Below are 19,296 nucleotides of genomic sequence, written 5' to 3'. Positions count from 1 at the left end.
TTTGAGAGAACTGCATTGAATTTGATGCAAACTTTTAGGGGACTGATATTTATGAGTGCATGTGATTTGTTGCAGAACCAAATGCAAACTCCAGATCTAGTGAATTTACATGTGGTTTCACAAGAGGACTGTTGAGCTTCAGACGACTGCAGATAAAGGGGAGAAAACAACGGTCTTAAGATTGATGGCTGCACATTTAGAAACAACGGAGTGAAATGTCTCATTTGATCCAATACAATGTAAACATTTGTCAAATAAGACAAAAACGAAAAACAACTTGTTCAACATCAACAGCAACAATCCGATCTCATCCATCATTCTTGAATTGAAAAGATATCATCTGCAGTTTCTCCTCTAGAAACATCCCTGTTGTGCCGACTCATCCACCGCTGCTTCATCCCAATGTTTCAGTGATCGACATCTCATAATGCAGTTTTAATGTTGCTGTTTTCCAAATTTAATAAATGCAGCACGTTTAAAGCAGTTAAAGGGATAGCTCACAGAAACATTTAAATTCACTAATTATCTACTCACCACTTTATCTCAGGGGAAATCAGTTTTGCAACCAAATCCAATACAATTGAAGTAAATTGTGACCTCTACTTCTGACATAATAAAACAACAGAAAAACAGAGCATGCCTCCATACTGCTCGTGTGTTGGTTTCCAAGTGTATGCAAGCCCTAACATTGAAGTACAACTCAAATCGGCAACACTTATATCGCTTTTTTAACCTAAATGTCCTTTGCTATCCCTCTCGGCGGCGCCTTCACATACACATGGGAAACCAACAGACACTCTCCCCCAATTTCCGTTAGGGGACTTTAAGGATTAAAACATGGTGTGAATAACCTTGTTTACCCCTGAAACTCCTAAAGTGTTTTTTGGACTCAAACACTTCCATCAGGATAGTGTTGAGTAGATAATGAGGGAATTTATATTTTGGGTGAACTATACCTTTAAGCTCCTACTTTATGCTATATTCACTCATTCTAAAAATAAGTTTTAAAGGCTGATAGACAGCCTGCATTGCTGTTTCCTTCCTAAACCGCATGCAGACAACCTGGCTGGTGACAAAGCAACCTAATTTTAAAAGTGCAAATTGTTGCTTTAGAGGATCCACACTTTGACTTTATCGTCCGATTCCAGAGCTTGAAGTGAGTGACTTTACTCTCAGTATCCCTGCGTGACGTATTAGGTCATGGGTGTTAGGTGCAGCAAAAATCCTGTTAGTCTCCAATCCAAACATGGATTAGCATACAATTTAGTCCCGAGTGGAGTCGGGTGTCTCTGCAAAACGTTTCAGAGCGAAAAGCAAAAGGGGGAAGAAAGAGACGGTGGCAAAAAGAGGAGAAGGAGAGAGGGGAAGTGAGGGGAAGAGAGTGAGATTAATTCTCAGAGTTACAGAATAAGCGTGCTCGTGTGTGTGCGTCTGTGTGTGTGTGTGTGTGTGTCTGTACGTTCGGAAAGTAGAGAAGAGTGTTGGGTCAATAATGAGTCAGTCAGAGCTGTGGCAAAGAGTTGTTTGCTTTGAAGTCTCAAAGTAATGAGAGCTGTTTGAAACGCACTTTCACTGCGTAGAAGTTATGAGCATGGGTGTGTGTGTGTTTGTCTCAGTGCGCGAGTGTGTGTTATTTTGAAAATGTGTGCGTTTGTCAAGAAGAGTTAATCACATCCTCCAGCGGTGCCATGGGAGCGGTCCACGCTGAGAGAGAGAGAGAGAATGAGAAAGAGAGCTGCAAACGATCTTTGCTGCCCGGCACTTTTTTAATGCCCCAGCACACAAAAGTTGCGAGCCCATAAATAAACCGTCGAGGCATCTGAGGTGATTTGAAAGATCAGACTTGCAGCAGTCATTAATAAACGAAAGCCAAAAATCAGTTTTCACCAACATGAGCAGCAACTTTAGGATAAATCCCATATAGCTGTGACCAGAGTGCAATAAAATACTTTCACTTCTGTTTATTCAGATTATTTGACAGGACTAGTGCAGTGCCTGTTCTAAACTTGCCTGTTTGCTTGGCCTGCGTTAATGCTGGTGCTACTTCAGAATTTTTCCTTGTCTTTAGTGAGTCCTCCTCAAGGACTTCTACAATATACTGTTTTTGTGTTGTTTGTGTGCTTGACATTGTGTGCAGAGCTTTTTACAAACAGTCTATGATTCAGAGTGAAGTTAGAACACTTCGTGTTCAGATTTTAGAGACAGTTTTTCATCAAATTTTACTGAACTGGGTGAATACTGTTCACATCTGATGTTATTTTTTTCTTGTTGCCGCATTATGGCTATTTCAGAGGTTTCACACCCAAGTTCACAGTTTTTCAAAATAAAAGCTCTGTAATTCAGCTCCATATCAAGCATTGAGATTGATAAAGATGAAGATAAAGAAGAAGTGATTCTACGAATGTTGTTGCTTTGACGGAGATCAGCACGTGGGACTCCCGTGAACATCTGTGTCAGCCCAATAGGGTGTAATACAGAAAATCAGATTATCCAAATGATCCGATAGCAGTGGCGATTTTAGCCTGAAATTTCTGGTGGGGCAATTTTGTATGACGTCATGTCACCGTCACAAAAATAGAGGTAGCTGATTATTATAAGCAGTAGGCCTATATAGACCACCAGTAAGATATATTATGGGCTGCATTTTGAGTGCCAGCAGGCAGCAGAAATCCTATTTCAAATACATTTCACAAGCTTTAGCGCTCAGCCCGACACAAAGATGTTGCCTATAATACAGCATTAAAGTAAAATGATTGCAACAAAGTAAAAAGATTAGACAGACACATAGCTCAAATAACTTGCAGAATTTATTATTATCAACATGAGGCGACATGCATCAGCTTCATCTGCACAACACTTTGTGTTTTCCTCCCTAACTTAAGAAGGCCTGCAACTGTTTAGAGTTGGCAGTCATTGCTTAGTGTTATGGATAAAATAATTTATTTCTATATTCATTATATATGATACATTCAAATGAACACTTATTAGAACAATGTTTATCTTTTGCTTCCTGATTTGATACACTTTAGATAAGAACCCAGTGTTTTCTTTTTCTTCTTTGCCATAAGAGACAGAACACGGTCAACACAGCTGTGTCCTTCAGGCTCGTCCGTTCCTAATAAAATGATAGGAAACATAAAATATGGCATTATTGTAGAGGAAGTGTTACACAAAGTTTGTATCTTTATTTTCTGTGGATATTCAACTACTGATTTTGAATATGGTTTTGGATTAAACTGTGCACTACCAAGACAATGCATTTACTGTATGGAGTTCTTCCACAAAGCTTATTCTCCAACGACTCATCCTCATAAACTAATGCTTCTCTCTGCTGGGTGGACCGGATCATGTAGCCTGACTGCGGGCTAGCCGCCGAGCTAAGCTAACCACCAGGTACACGTCCCTTTGAATCACTAATTACAGATTAATACAATACTAAACTTGACACAAATCAAACTCACAGACAGAAACACACACGAATCAAATGACACCAAAACAAGACTATAATGCTTGTGAGTCTCGTTTATTCACACACACATTCACTCTTTTTGCATATAAAATAAAATAAAATATATTTTTGCCACAAAGTTCAGATATGCAGTATTTAGCTTTGTGCACACCAGCGCCACCAGGGGGGGCACTGCCCCACCTGCCCCTTAGGTAGAAACGCCACTGTCCGATAGGGATTTTGCAGTTTCACCCTTTATATATACAGTCTATGGTTTCACCCAGTTGCTGACTGCTGCTGTAGTATACTGATGAAGTTGTTCCACAGACTGAAGACTGCCGTCTGTGTGTGTGTGTGTGTGTGGTGTTTAATCTACAATCCCATGGTGGGACATCCAAGGTAATCTTATAAGTAAACAACAAATGTGCAGAACAGGTCGACAGGAGAACTAAACACGAATAAACATAAGAAATAAACCTATTCTTCATGACCCAAATTCTCTGTCTCACTCACACAAACCCTCCTGCACATTCTACGCTCGAGCTTAGCAGTAAATATTTCACTGTATATTCACAACATTACACTTTGTCATGTCCCTGCTCAGTGCATAATTTCTGTCAGGTTACTGTGCCTAATTTCTTGATAAATCACCGAGTGCTTGGGCACTTAATCACACGATCTCCAACACACACACACACACACACACACACACACACACACACACACACACACACAAACACACGTACATACATGTCATACTCATGTCACCCACATAAATCACAAACTCCACAAATCACAAAAAGCAGATACACATACGTATGACAGATGGGGTTCAGTGTCAGAGAGAAGTCGTGTTTGTCACACGTGTGACAGATTTACAATATGGTCCAGGGATGTGTAATTCATTACGTGGGTGTGTTCGTGTGGTATGAGTGTGTGTGAGAAATGTGTGTGAGGTCATTTATTGCACCACCTAGTCCTACAGATGATCATTGGAAATCAAATGAATACATTGGAACAAAATATACTGGAAGATTTAGGCCACAAATCATATCGCAATGACACCATAGGTGCTCCAGTAGGTGCTACTGTCCAATTTCCAATTTTTGCTTTTTAGATTTACATGATTACATTTTAGATTTTTTTGCAGCAATTAATGAGATGCTCCTCTTGGGGAAACGGGTAATAATGAGTCCATCATCCATTCCTATTCAGCGTAAACAGGAAGAGACAGCGAGATGAAGATGAGCGTTTGAAAAAGTTCAGTCGACATCCAACCAATATCAAGCGTGTGAAGCTGCCTTGATGTTTCTCCCAGTTTCTCTCTGAAGCTCACCTGTTCTCAGACAGGGAGAGATGGAGGTGCACTGAGATAGCCTGTCTCGGTGCAAAGGGCGAACAACAGTATTTTAATGAGACAGAGAGGTATAAGCCACAGCAGGCTCTAACTGTTCTCTGCGCCTTTTGCAATAAATGTCGCAGAATAAAGGTCAGTTCCTAAATAACCAGAACCACAGGCGGTGAAGATATAGAATGCCGGAGTGAGAGGCAAATTATCCCTGTAAGCAGAGATACGTCATGTGTGACTAAAGTGCTTGTAAAACGGAAAAACTGAGTGTGAAATCAGAGAGAGTGAAAAGGATTGACAATGTTTAGTTGTGTCTTCGCCGGGCCCTGCCGGCAACCCACCACTCAGCATGAGCAACCTTTTACAATTTTTCCCATAATTGCTGTCTGGCATTGGTGCCCTCAGACACACACACACAGAGACACGTTCACCTCATTTGTTGCGACGGTAAATGCTTGTTACCGCAGAGTCCCATGACCTTCAACTAACCATCCAGTGATGGTGAGAGAAACAGGCAAAATAGTTGCCTGGCAACCTGTTTCTAGGGGTTGTGTTAGAGTTTGAGTGTGAAGGAGAAAGAAGTGGTGGGTGTAAAACGCACCAGTAGGAACATGTGATTAGTTTAAAATTCAAGGTTTCAGGATAAACAACTTACACTGTATATTAAGATGGACGTCATCGCTGCTGCAGTTTAAGTCATAAACCCTGCCTCATCCTTTGTAAGTAGATGGGACATGGACCAAACAAAAAATTCAAAGTACACGTCCAGTCATTTTAGGAAGTACTGATCACAGTCCAAGTGTTCATTTTTACAGAACCTGGTTTTAATTGGTTATTTGATGCCATAAAAATGGGGTGAAATGTTATAATTGCCAGGACTGAGTTGTGTGCATGTTTCTGCAGCACCTCGTAACCACTCCATCCCCTAATCGCTACTGTGCAGGCTCTGGCTCCAAATAACGCCTTTGCTGCAAGATGGGAGGAGCTTGAGATGCCTTGTCCATCTTTATATACAGTCTACAGTGTACACTGAATGAGCACACCAGGACTGAAGATATGGTGCAAACTACTCCAAAGACGGTTTCTGATTTGGTGTTGATGCGCCATTTAACCCATTGAACTTGATTGATTGTCTGGTTGAGCAGATACTACAAACAAATGCTGGATTTTCTAAAGTTTCCAAGGATACCAAGTTTGTCAGGGCTGAAATCTGAGCAATCAAAAGTTTTTCCAAATAACTTATATAAATATCTTAAGATCAATGAAGCCAGGGATCACGCTGATGTTAAGGATATGATACTGTCTATGTGTAAGGAAAGAAAAATAGGGGAAAACTGTGTTGAGGCATTACGGTGCTTTACATAAAGAGGCAATACGTGTGAAATCTAAGGCTGTGACTGGCTTTTTAATAGATTTAATATATATATATAGTGTCCTCTATAAGTCCTCTATAAGTTAAAGGGGCTTTAGGACAAGACATACCACCGGAATGCATCAATGATTCAGGGTTTGGTGAGGATGCTCATTTATGTGTGTGTGTGTGTGTGCGTGTGTGTGTCTGCACGTGTATGTGGATAAATAGATGAAGTGGTAAAGGGAGAGGGTGGGATGGCGGAGACTAGAAGGCAGCTACCTTTGAACCGCTGTGAGTCAGAGGATCCAGCTTTCTATTAGACTTTGGTGTCGTGGCTGACTGCAGGAGTCAGGGGAGGACACAGGACTGTGCCCAGTTCAGCCCAACTCTCTCCCTCCACCTCTCCGTCTGTCTCCCTCCTGTTGCCTCTCTCCTTTTGTTACTTTCCTATCATCACCCTCTCTTTCTCCTCCTAGCTGCTCTCATTCCTTTTTTGTCTTCCTGAGCTTGCATCTGTTTCTCCCTCTTCTCTTTCTGCCTCATCCCCTCCATTCCTCAGCCTCTCCCTTTCCTCCTCTGCAGTCTTACTCTCCTAAAGTGATTCACACTTTCTCCCATGTGCTCACACTCACCGCAGTCCGACCGGTTTCCCACGGCTTAGGCGTGGCCCCCAGACGGTAAAACAATGATAGGACATGTCTCCATTATCTTCTATCATCTCATACACTTTGCTTTCAGAGGTTGCCAATTATCTTAATGCTAAATTGAATTTGGTTCCAGCTCTGTGGTTGTTGTTGACTCTCACTATTCATTTCTATGAAAAGGGCTTTGCTCCAATCACTGCTAAACTAATACAGATACAAAGTCATCGGCTCGGCAGTAATTATGCTTGTGCATATGTTAGTTGTATTAATTAGCTTTTCCTGCAAGGACATTGGGATATTCACTAAGCTGAGACTCAATGCAAGCACAGTGCTTCATGGTGTACGTGCACCGCTGTGTGTGCCTGTGTGGGCGCTGTGTATTTGTTGGTGTCCTTCAGTGTCCACAAGACATTTTTGACTTCCCACGAGTTTGTAAACTCAAGGAAACCAACTCTGAAATGTAGCTTCTCAGAGTGAGAGTTTCATTTTTCAGTGAGTCATGTCCAAGAGGCACAAGTCAAGAGGTAGAGTGGGTTGTCCATTTACCAGAGGCTCGTTGGTTTGATCCCCGTGTTTGAATGTGTGATGGAAACAAAAGCACAGCATATTTGAGCACTGTATGAATGTGTGTGTGGTTGACTGTGGCTTGTATTGAGTGGTCGATAAGACCAGAGAAGTGCTGTATAATTACAGTCCATTAACCAAAGAAGGCAGAAGTTTACACACAACTGATCTCCCATCTCTCTTATTGAGTCAATTATCCCGATCTCCCATCAGCTCAAGTTACTGTTTATCATCAATTTTAGGAAGATTTTGTATTTTTATCGATGCCATCAGTCAGTTTGTCTTTGCTTTCAGCTATTTAGACATTGACTGTGAACCTTGTTTCACATCCCCCTAAATTCCAAACATTGCTTTCATCATTCTGTTTGTACTTAAATGGTCTGCATGTGTGCCGTCCACTTGTGCGTCAGAGAAATCCAAGTTCTACACTATTTGTTGCAAATATTGTCCTTTAAAAAAAGACAAAACTGACGCAGAGCTGGCTCCAGACTGTGTTGTGGCATCTATTCAAATCTAAAGCAAAATGTGACGGTCAACAGTAAATATTAGAGCCCTCAGTTTCTTACCCACCAAACAAATTGAACAGGTAAAAAACAACCCTTTACCCCTTTACCCGGAAGGGCTGGCTCAATATAAACTTTGGCTTCTTCACTTTTGATGGAGAATAGCGCCATGAGGTATCAACAGATACAGTTCTGTGATTTATCAATATTAGATCAGTGAAAACCCACCTCTCGGTGCATAAAACTGCTGCTGTTGTACTTCAGATTCTTCCTTGAGATTCTTTTAAAATATTTACTCCTCCTTCCATTTGTTCTTAGCTGAGAGTTTCAAAGGTGAACCTTGGTGGATGATGAGTTTGGTGTGTGTTTGTTTTGCAGGATGGATACTCCCAGTATCACTTCGTAGGCTCTGCCTCAACGATAGAGCGAGACAGACAGAGGCCCTACTCCTCCTCCCGAACTCCGTCCGTCTCCCCCGTCAGGACGTCCCCAAATAACCGCTCAGGTGAGGAACTCATGACACTTTCTATTTAAGTGTTGGTGTTGGTGTGTGTGTGTGTGTTTTCCTTCCATTAACTGTCTTTACAAACTGTTAGAATTTAAAGTTCCAGTTTGTAGGATTATTTAGCGGGGACACCATCACCACACGCTTCCCTTTCAAACCTCTCGGTGAACATGAAAGCAAAGTAAAAACATCAGAGGCCTTTTATAGAGCCTGTATTTGGTTTGTCCTCTCTGGGCTACTGTAAAAAGATGATGCTGCAACATGGAAGACTCTGTGGACCATGACATGCTCCTGTTGTAGATAACAAAAACATTTACAGTCAGCTGTTTTCAAAAAGGAATACATTTATATTTGTTTCGGATACCAATCGTTATTTATGACAAAAGTCCTGCTTGTAAGATGATGACTTCAGGTCAGCAATAGGCATTAGTTAAGGTGCATGTCCCTGTAGACAGACAGACACAATAGCATCACACATTTGTAGTAAAATAATTAAGACGTTGGCCTGTAGCTTCAACTTTTGCCAATTGATCATACTTTCCATCGAGGCTACGAAGCTGTTAACATCAGCGTTCGCCATCTGCAGGCTCTCATGCAAATAAAGTGTGATTATCATTAGCCTGTAGCTGGAGCCCGCCGGCCTTCATGCTTCGTAAAGGGTGCATTAGCATTAGCTGTTAGCATCAGTGGTAGGAGATGCCTTGAGCTGTGATTTCTCCACACCAGGCTTAGCAAGCTGATGAGGCAGAAAAGTACTTTTCCTTCCTCCCAGCTTAGAGAGGTCTTCAAGGAGGGAGACAGAGGGGGAGAGAGAGGCAGGGAAAAACTGTATTTGTGTGTGTGCGCGTGTGCGTGTGCGGAGACAGTAAAAGAGGGAGGGATGAGATAAACAGAGAGGGAGATAAAGAGAAAAAGCAAGGAGGCAAGAAGAATTAGGGATTGAGGGATGGTTAATGCCGAGGCGAGCAAGTAAAGGATGAGGATTTGACTTTGGCCAGTGACATTGAAAATTAAAGCATTAGGCTCAGAGAGGCCGTTGTTAACAGTGAGTTTAGAACAGCTGTGGGGGAGTTCTTAGACGTGACGTGCTGAAAACCCCTTGAGTTGTTCTAAATTCACTGCAAAACATGGCCTGAGAGGGTTTTTTTGCTTCTTTAAAATGGTTACTCCATATTCACAGTGAAGTTGCATAAAATAAACACATAGAAATGTATAAATGTATTGATAACAACGATTCGTCCGCCGAGCAATGTAGTTCTTCAGCAACACAGTGATAACCAACGCAACAGAGAGACGCAGTGGAAAGAATGCTTAAAGATTAGAGGGATTACATCGCCATTAATTGTGCCACTGTTTAAGTCGTGTTGTCCTTTATGAGGGTATACGTTTGATTCTGAGTGGTGTTATATTGCTCCAACATCTTGTGCGACAGCTGCTGCCTTCAGACATGCACTGAACTATAAATAACCCCCCCCGACATTATCCGGAGCATCTGCATGTGAGAAGGCAAATGATCGAGTGAGAGGCTCAGGACTTTCTCCGGAGTTTCTCCTGCCAGCCCACTATAGAAACTCTGGTGAAAGTCCTCATGAGGAAACAGCGGGAGATTCTTCGCAGGGTTCAAGGCAAGCGAGTGGGAGTGTTGTCTTACACATAGAAGACACCGACAAAGATGTTAAGGGTTCTTTGGGTGATAAGAGCCGATACGCTGGGGCCGATGTGCTGTATAAAGCAGTTGGTGGATCTCTGCAGTGGAGTTAATACGTTACATCTTGCCTCTGCTTGCTGCACCATCCCTCAGCTAAACGCTCTGAAGAGTGTTGTCGTGAACACATCTTCTCCTGCATTGTTTATGTGTAAAAGGGAGAAAGTCCAGACTCTATTTCTCTGACAACCTCCAGAAATCGTGTCTGAAAACGGCTTTAGATCGCAGGGGAAATTCACTTTGTCGCCCCTTGAGGTCACTGTTAACGTACCGTAGATCGTGGGTCTAGTTTGTCAGCTTAAAAGCAGAGGGAAACTGTGGTGAAGTGGGCGGCAGCAACAAAGCATTTGTCCAACAAAGCGACAGAACACAGCAAGTTCCCTGACTGCTCAAACATAAATCCTTACACGCTCTTCGTGTTTCTCTCATTGTACATTACCTGAATGTATAAATTACTGCTGCATTGACTCAAAGGTGTGTTTCATATTTATGAAGTTTTTCACAGCTGCTTTGAACAAAGAACAGTCAATCTTAATCAGGAACTGGAATTAACCATTTTATAAAAGCAAATCACAATGTGTGGATGTGCAGGAGTTGGGGGTAAAATGGCTGGAAATGATTCCCATGCCTCCCCCCCACCCTTTGACTTTACGCTCATCTAGCCCTCGTTCACCCGTTTCATACTTCTCCTCCTCCTCCTCTTTGCAGTAATCCTACTTTCTTCTCACCTCTCCCTCTGATCTCTCACTCTGTGCAGACTGCCTCAATGTGCGCGCACGGCACACGCACACTCACATATACACAAACCCTCATGCATCCATATCTCCTCTCTGCATACGCTCCAGACTCCGATCCAGCCCCTTAGAGACGGATCAAAGCAGGAGGAGTAATGATGGTGTGCAGGCACAGTAAGAGAGGGGGAGTGAAAGAGTTGGTGTGAGGAAAGAGTGATAGAACAGATAGAGAGAGACGGAGGGGAGGTTGCAGGCTGCCCGGATGGCAGAGAGACACAGAGAGATGCAGAGGGAGAGCGAGACCTTTGCATCCATCATTACCCCCGCAGGGTCCTGCTGTGTTTTGCACTGATAAAACGTGTCTCCCCAGCTCTCATACCCAGCGGTTTCAAGGCAGGTCCCAAAGGTAACCGTAACCACTGGCGATGACTCCCTCTCTGGGGGAGTCGTGTGTGTGTGACAGCTTTGAGCATCCACCTTAATGGGATGCGCCGCGCAAGGTGTCAGATGAGAATAATTAAATATCAAAGGTGTCAAAAACAATCGCTCTCCCTGTTTCTTTTGTTGAACTAAACGTTTTGCAATTTCATTCACTGTGACCAAACCGAATCATGTGAACAAGCCTTTGTAAAAGATGTTTGTGTGTGTGTCCTGCTACAATGCAGAGAAAGCTGGTTGGGGGGAGATGAGAGGTTACAATTCGTCTTTGCTTTCTAATGTCGAACATTAAAAGATTTGGTCCTTTTGTATTCAAATACACAAAGCGAGCTTTCTAGACACTCTTTATTCTTTAGTCTTATGTGAGTTCTACCCCGCTGCTTTTATATCGGGTATAGGAGAAATCCAACAAAGGCTTTTTGGGCTGATGTTTTTTTGCAGAAACGTTGGAAAGATTTATAGTTCTGCAACTGAGACCAGTGTTCTCCAAATGTGTGCACGTGTTAGGACCGATTCAATACACACACATATTCAGTATTGATGCACGTGTGTTTCTGTCCTGCAGCTACAGTTACACACACATCCACAGTTCTCACAGTCAGGTTGAATGGGTCCAAAGAGAAATATCCTTCTCTTCAGCCTGTAAAGGTTATATAGATAAATATACTGTAAAAAAAAATATACAGTGGATAGTTGCAGGAGTGTTTAGCTAAGCAAACTGAAGGGGCTGATAACACAGGTACGCAGAATTCTGGCAATTCAGTGTGTCAAGATAAGAGCAACTTAGTAAGCATTTCTGTGCCATGAGGGGATTACATTGTGACATTCTGGGTGTGTGTGGAAAAGAGAGAGAGGGAGATTGAATGTACAGTGTGTGTGCATGCATGTTTATGTATGAGCGCTGCAGCCACATGTGCAGTGATCCCTCCAGTGTGGTAAAAAATACATTCGGTCTAAAAGGTTGAGAAAGTGACAGGAAGAGGAAAAAAAGTGGTTTGAAGAGGTAAAATACATTTGCAAGTCAGATAGCAATATGTTAAATAATAATAGTAAATAATAACTAGAATGGCTCTAAGCAGAGTGCATTCCTCCGCTAAGGCTCAACAGTCCCCTTAAATTCAATCAAGCTTCACCGCATTGCACAAACGCCGGATTATTTTCATCAAAATCCACACATTTTTCCCTGGGAAATTAGTGAAATTGTCCAAAAACTCATTAAGTGATAAAAAAAGGTTCATGGACCTGCCTGCTGGGAGTTGGTGTGCTGAGGGGGCTGCAGCACCTCCTATTGGCATAGTGCTGTCACTTCAAGGCAAAACAATTTCTAAAATAAATGGACATTTTTATTTGATATTCTTTTGCAAGATTTTGAGATGTGTCTCCAGAAATTTTGGTGAATATTAAATTCAATTTTCAATATTTGATTCAATCTGGGACCATTCAGTGTTTTTCTGCAGAGCCTTTAAAAAGCACAAATATAGAATATTACATAGTGAAATGAAAGGATCATTGATTTTAGTTGTGGTAAAATATCTGGTTTCTTTATTCATCCTTTTCATTCTGTTGTATGCTGTTCATTCTCTATTCATTCTTTATTACCAGAGATGTGTTCAGGTACAATTTATCGTTAGCCAGGGAGTCTTAATCAAAATGAGAATGATATAATTGCCTGAAGTCTAAAAGTTGCCTGTTGTAGTGTAAAATGTTCTTAAATTGGTTTACAATAGTAAACAACTCAAATGAATACAATACAACCATGAATGCTGCCCAGCTGTGCTGCATTTAACAAGAAGGCATTATATAGGCTTTGTTTCAGCACCACAACTCAGACATGCCAAAATGTACCCATACTGCACCCTGGTGTAGTACACAATTTTTTTGTAATCTTGCGTACAGATAAACCAACCAACAATCAAGTGGACAGGGGTGAAAACATAACTGCATACCACCGCCAAGGCCCAACTGTCCCCTTATGAAACCACATTTAAATTCAGTAGATCCAGATTTTTGCGAAACAAATTCATGGATCCACACCAGCAATCACTGGGTTCTTCACTGACCCATAACACATCCTTCCACCAAATTCTGTGGTAAAATGACCAGTAGTGTTTCAGAATCCTGCTTCCAAACAAACCAACAAACAAATACAGGTTAAACTATCTCCAAGCAGGTGATACTGGTGTTTTTTGACAAAACGTGAGTCTGGTTAACAACTTCAATCCTTTGAAACATATCCCATGATCATGGCAATAAAACTACAGCATTACAGTTTTCAGTGGAGAGCAGTTGACTGCTGCTGAATTGTTTTTCCAGCTGTTAAAGTCCAGTTTACCACTTTCAGACCTGGATGTTCCTCATGAGCTTTAAACACAGAAAGTAGAAATTGAGGAAACGGGCCAAATGTCGATATATTTAAATGATGTGTCTAAAATCTGATGTATATGCATGTGTGTGTGTGTGTGTGTGTCTGTGTGAATTCCCCGAAGTCCTTTAACAAGCCGAAGGTGACCCTTAATGCTGACAGGCTAAATGATGAATAATGACTGTGCACCTTAAAAAGGACACACACACACACATGCGCACATGCACATACACGTAATAAGTAATAAACCCAGCAGTATGTGCCCTGCCCTTATGTGTATGCTTATAATGTGTATAATATATATATGTGTGTGTGTGTGTGTGTTTGCGTGTGTGTGTTTGTGTGTGTGCACGTTTAGCGAGCGCACCAGCCTCCCCCAGAGAGATGATGTGTCTGAAGGAACGTAAGATGGACTACGATGCCACGGCAACCAACGCTGGTTTCCATAGCAACAAAGGCGAGCACACATCCCGGAAAGACGGCATGGCAGGTGTGTGCATGTGCGTGTGTGTGTGTGTGTATGTGTGTGTGTGTGTGTGTGTGTGTGTGAGTGAGTGTGTGTTTGTGTGTGTGAGTTGGAGAGACAGAGAAGAATTAAAGGATTCTATTGTATCCCTCTCTATATCTTTCTTTTTATTCTCCTCTCACTCTTATCTGTCTCTTTTTCAACCTCAAACTATTTTTCTTTTCCCTCTCGCAGACTTTTATCTTTGTGGGTTTCTCTTTCTCTCTCTCTTCCATTGTTTTGTTTATCTAATGCTCTCTTTTCTATTCTTTCATTCTCTCTCTCCCAATATTCTCATGAGGTCACTAAGGACAACCTGACCTCTAATTAGCTGATTTCTAACAAACCAACTTGTTCAATAACACCTTTTGTTGTTCTTTGGATTATTATTATCAGCAATAGTAGTGATACTAGATCTTTAATCATTCGTTGACATAAAGGTTTGTGTCTCTCTTTTCTTCTAATCTTTCCTACATCCAGTTCAAGTATCATGCGGGACGTCTACATTGTTCCGAAACTCTTACCTGACTGCCAGTGATGATATCAAGCAAAACCAGGTGAGTTAACACTCTGTTAATCCAGCCTTACACATTTATAAGTAGACACTGTCGCAGTACAGCACAGCAGGTTTTAGCAGTGTGTGTGTGTGTCATCAGGGCTGGCATAAATTGGCATATGATGTCCTGACAAGATGGTTATTACCAGACGTAGCAACAGACATAGCAACAGGATGGAAGAGGCACAGAAAAGTGTCTCGTCGTGAGAAGTCACACACTGGGCTTTAGTCTGGATGGGCAGGAACAAAGGTGTTCGGAAAAGATGACACTAATAAGTTCACAATTAATATGCCCAGTGTATGTGAGTGTGCTCACAGTAAATGTATTTTCATGGATGATAGTATGATGACAGGTATCCAGGAATAGGAATTAGTGTGGACCGTTTTAGTTGGAAAACGCCTCTTTCAAACCAACCAATTCTAGTATGGCTGTAGCCTGAAACTACACCTGACTGTAAGCAAAGGGTTTTTACACACAAGACACACACTACACACACACACAACCAGCCTGTGGAAGATAAATTGTCCCCTTCAATACCTGCATGTAATAGAGAATTCACAGCATGAGTCCCTGCCCACTTGATACCAATCTGAGCTGTTTTACCTTTACTGCCTGCCTCTCGTAATGTTCTCCCCCCTGTGCGCACGGCCCACCTGTCCTCTCTCCATCTCTCACCTTTTTTTCTCTTCCCTCTTTTCACTTTGCTCCCTTCACACTCATTTCTACCACTCTCCATTGTTGCCTGCTGCATCTCGCCCTCACCTCACCGACTCTCTTCCTCCCCGTCCCACTCTACCATCCCCACCGGTCCCTCACCAGATTCCAGCCCAGCCCTGCGTTGTGCCCCCCCAGCCCCAGCAGGACAGCCCGTCAGCAGCCGTGCTAAAAGACTACGACCCCTACCCCGCCCCTCCTTCCTTCCCGCAGCCGCCGCAGCCTCCACCTCACAGCCAGAGCCGGAGCTTCGACGAGGCCTACTACGAGGACCAGGGGCCGCCACCGCCTCCGTCCCAGCCACAGCCGCAGATACAGGTGCAAGTTCCGGCCCAGCCTCAGGCCCAACCCCAGCAGCCGCCGAGCTCGACCGGGCCGCCCCGGGACCCGCGGGAAGACCTGCGCATGCACCTGGGCCTCAAATCCACTGGCAACTACGTGGACTTCTACTCAGCCTCTCGACCGTACAGCGAACTGAACTATGAGACCAGCCACTACCCAGCCTCGCCTGACTCCTGGGTCTAGTCAGACAATAATGGGGGAGGGGGACAAGAGAGAGTCTGTGTATGATCGTGTGAAAGGGATTATTTTTTACAAGCGATCAGCAGCAGATGAACCGAAGGTGACAGCGATGGCGTTTTGAAAAGGTATCTTGTAGCCCGAGGCAGGAAATTAGTGCTCCTTTAAAATAAGGGGAAAGACCGATTTGGGAAAGGAGTGAAGTCAGGTGGAGTGACAATGAGAGTCTGTGCATGTGCATGCCAACATTTTCCTTTTCTTTTTAAGACCACTTTATTTCTTCAAAGTCAGCTCCATTGTAACGTCGAGTGGATAAGGAGCAAGTGGGAGTAGATATGAAGTGTGGTGGAAGTGTGAGAGACAAGTGGGCCGGGGAGTACAGAGAGAAAACGACCAGGCACAGAGTGTGAACCGAGGCTTGGAGAGGAGGACAGAAAAAGGGATGGAGAAATAATTGGAAGCAGATGACTCTACAGAAGTGTGAAGACCATTTAGATAAAGATAGAGGGAGGCAGAGAGGAGAGGCAACGATGGCATCAGGGTTTTGGAGGAGGTCCGGAAGAATATAAGCACAGAAGAAGATGAAAGCACATCAGACATAAGACAAGTTGTGGATGTTTACCATTTCACCCGAGTGACAAAACGTAGCACTGCTTTCATCCCCCCGTCTTTTTGTTCCGATGGCCTCACTGCCTACAGAGACGTCTGAATTTGTTTTCAAGGAATGTCATCTTCGAGAGACTTCTTTTATCACATCGTTCTTTTACATGTTTTTTTTATTTGTACTTTTTCTAAATTTTCACTTAAAAACAAAAAAGCATTTTTATTTCCTGACTAAATTTCAAAGGTGTTGTAGTGTGTATATTACACGTTTTTGATGAAAATAAGATTTTGTTTTCCTTGACTCAAACAACAAAAAGCAACAAAATTGGAGTAAAACACAGAAGTCGTCAGGATGGATTGCCAGTGGATACCTTTGCGTTTGGCCCTTTCCGAGCCCGAGAGGAAGCCTTTGTAATATTCGTGTTTCTCTCTCTCTCCATCAAGTTAATTTTGATTGTTGTCGACGTGCTCAAAACGTCAAAAGCAGTTCTAGGCTGCCAGAGCACCAGGCAGGCAGAGCAGCGACGCTCCCAGTCAACACAAGTTCTTTTCACTGCCTCAAGAAAATACATGTGTGTCCAGAGCCCTTTGGAAAGGGTCGTCTTTTCCGTTTTTGGGGAGCAAATTTATTGGACCGTGTAATTTTTCAGCGGCAGTAAAAAAAAACATAAGAACTCATCCGTCCAACAAGAGCCACCATAGATATTGTACATGTCCTTGTACAGTAGAGAAAGACTGAGAGAGACGTGACATTGTGCCAAACTTTGACACCTCCTGTGCACTCGTCCTGTGAGAATTTAAAGGGACATTCTGTCAAAGTTTACTGACAATGACCGGATGACTCCCTCTGCTGTTTGTAACTTTTATTTTCGTGTGATGATCAGGTGAGAACATAACTTATTGCTGGGGATCATGGGTAACATCTCCCTCCCATAGATGTACAGACCTGCCTCTCTGTGTTTGCTGAGCATGTGTGGGCGCGTGGACACCTGTGTGTGTGTGTGTGTGTGGGTGTGTGTGACAGTATGTGTTGCCCATGTGTGTACACGTAAACTTGAGCGAGCGTATCTATGCATGCATGTGTGTAGTAGTGTGCGTATGCCTCCGTTGCGTGTATGTGCGTTCCTGTACAAATCAGTGTCCGAACAAGGCATTCCTACCGAAAGTTTGTCCAGTTTTACAACCATGAAAAACCAAGGTAAAAATCACTAGAATGAAGTGTTGATATAGAATGACAAATGTATAAATCTATGAATATAAATATAAATATATATATAATTTTTATGTGCAGATGTCATTGTCACTAAATGCAACAAATGTTCGCGGAGAAAAGAAAAAAAAAGATTATGTGGTGTGCAACAGGTTACTTCGACCTAAACGTGGAAACTGCTGACCCCCCCCCCCCTTCAACAACCCCCACCCCAAACCCCCACCCCTCAATCGAGACAAAAGACAAATCCCACCTGAGGATTGCTCAGGCTCTGGTGCGAGTTGTGTGTTGTTGTGTGTCCATGCTTCTTAGATGACTGTGCTGAGAGAGGACCGTACTTGAACACAAGGATAAATAAAGACTCTTTGCAATCAAACACCCTTCTCCACTGTTAATGAACTTCCAGGCTGCATCCACACTCACTTAAAGGAGGTTTTCTTTCATTTAAGTCTTTTTTGTCGCAGAGATGTTTGTTGATGTTATAAAATCTTAATAATTGACAGTGATCGATATGTATTCACAGGACTGACCGCTGCTGCGCTAACTCTGGGTCCAAATGTGAAAAATGACAGTGTTAGTATCTGGGATATTTCGGTTTCATCTCTGGATAGCCCGTTGTCCAAATTGCAGTTTATGGTTTCAAACACTGAGGCGACACTACACCACCTTACCACCCAAATGTGAATTTATTTTAATTATCAAATAATGACATTTTATCCAAGTTGGTAGATAATATCTTACCATAATACACTGAGTAAAACTTGATTTCAGTCTCTGAATCAAATCATTAAAAAACAAAGAAGAAAAGTCGTGGTTTGTTGGATCTCCCGCCACAATTTTCTTGAACTGCTCCACTTTATCCACAAAGTAAAATCGGTTTAATTATACATTTGTACATATTGTCGAGTCAACACATGTTGTGCACAGCAGATAAGACCTATGCCTCTATGTTTTGTTATCATCTGTGTGCCTTTGTCCATTATTATTGATGCAGCACATTCTGAATTATAGAATGAATGTTTCAGAGCAGTATATACCTCTAGTGATATAGTGAGATGTCTAAATATACACATCAGAGACACATCCCCAAGCAAACAATCAATTATAAGTTCAAATTACTTTCACACTAGCAATTTACCACTGTTGTCTCCCCTGGCTGACAAGCAACACTGTTGACATCCTGATAGCATCATCTTTTCAAACACACACACACACACACATTCAGTGGGGACTCTACACCGACAGGCATGTGGGAACATTGTACATGATAACGCTCTGGGTATCCCCCCCTATTCACACACACCCCTTTGCCATATTATTAATATATATGCATTGCGTGGCGGTGACAGGTATGTTTAAGCACGACAGGGGTCTTAATATTTCACTGTAATGTTGCCCCAGAGTGACAGAGGTGGGATGTGGTTAGAGGAGTTTTCCCCATAATAGAGATGTGAAGAGCCAACGCCAGGCCTCTTTACACCCACCGGCCTCAATTGTCATATTAACGACAGTGGACAGACATCAAAGATGTAAAGTCTCACTTTGTCATTTTCCCCGTAGTTTTTGTTCCCTTTTTTATTGTG

General features: G+C 42.5%; 1 protein-coding gene across 1 annotated transcript in view; it reads left to right on the top strand.

The window, feature by feature from the left end:
* The window catches only part of ctnnd2a (catenin (cadherin-associated protein), delta 2a), a 195,540-nt gene extending 179,634 nt beyond the window's left edge, over positions 1–15,906 (top strand). Inside the window, exons 21-24 of the mRNA XM_061094229.1 lie at positions 8,240–8,366; positions 13,964–14,095; positions 14,591–14,667; positions 15,487–15,906. Coding sequence (XP_060950212.1) covers positions 8,240–8,366; positions 13,964–14,095; positions 14,591–14,667; positions 15,487–15,906 — 756 coding nt within the window. The remainder of the gene's footprint in view (positions 1–8,239; positions 8,367–13,963; positions 14,096–14,590; positions 14,668–15,486) is intronic.
* Positions 15,907–19,296: the final 3,390 nt, after the last annotated feature.

Source organism: Limanda limanda, chromosome 20, assembly GCF_963576545.1.
Source record: "Limanda limanda chromosome 20, fLimLim1.1, whole genome shotgun sequence".
NCBI classification, from domain to species: domain Eukaryota; kingdom Metazoa; phylum Chordata; class Actinopteri; order Pleuronectiformes; family Pleuronectidae; genus Limanda; species Limanda limanda.
The sequence above is the reverse complement of the archived record's forward strand: the minus strand, read 5'-3'. Positions and strand labels throughout refer to the sequence as shown.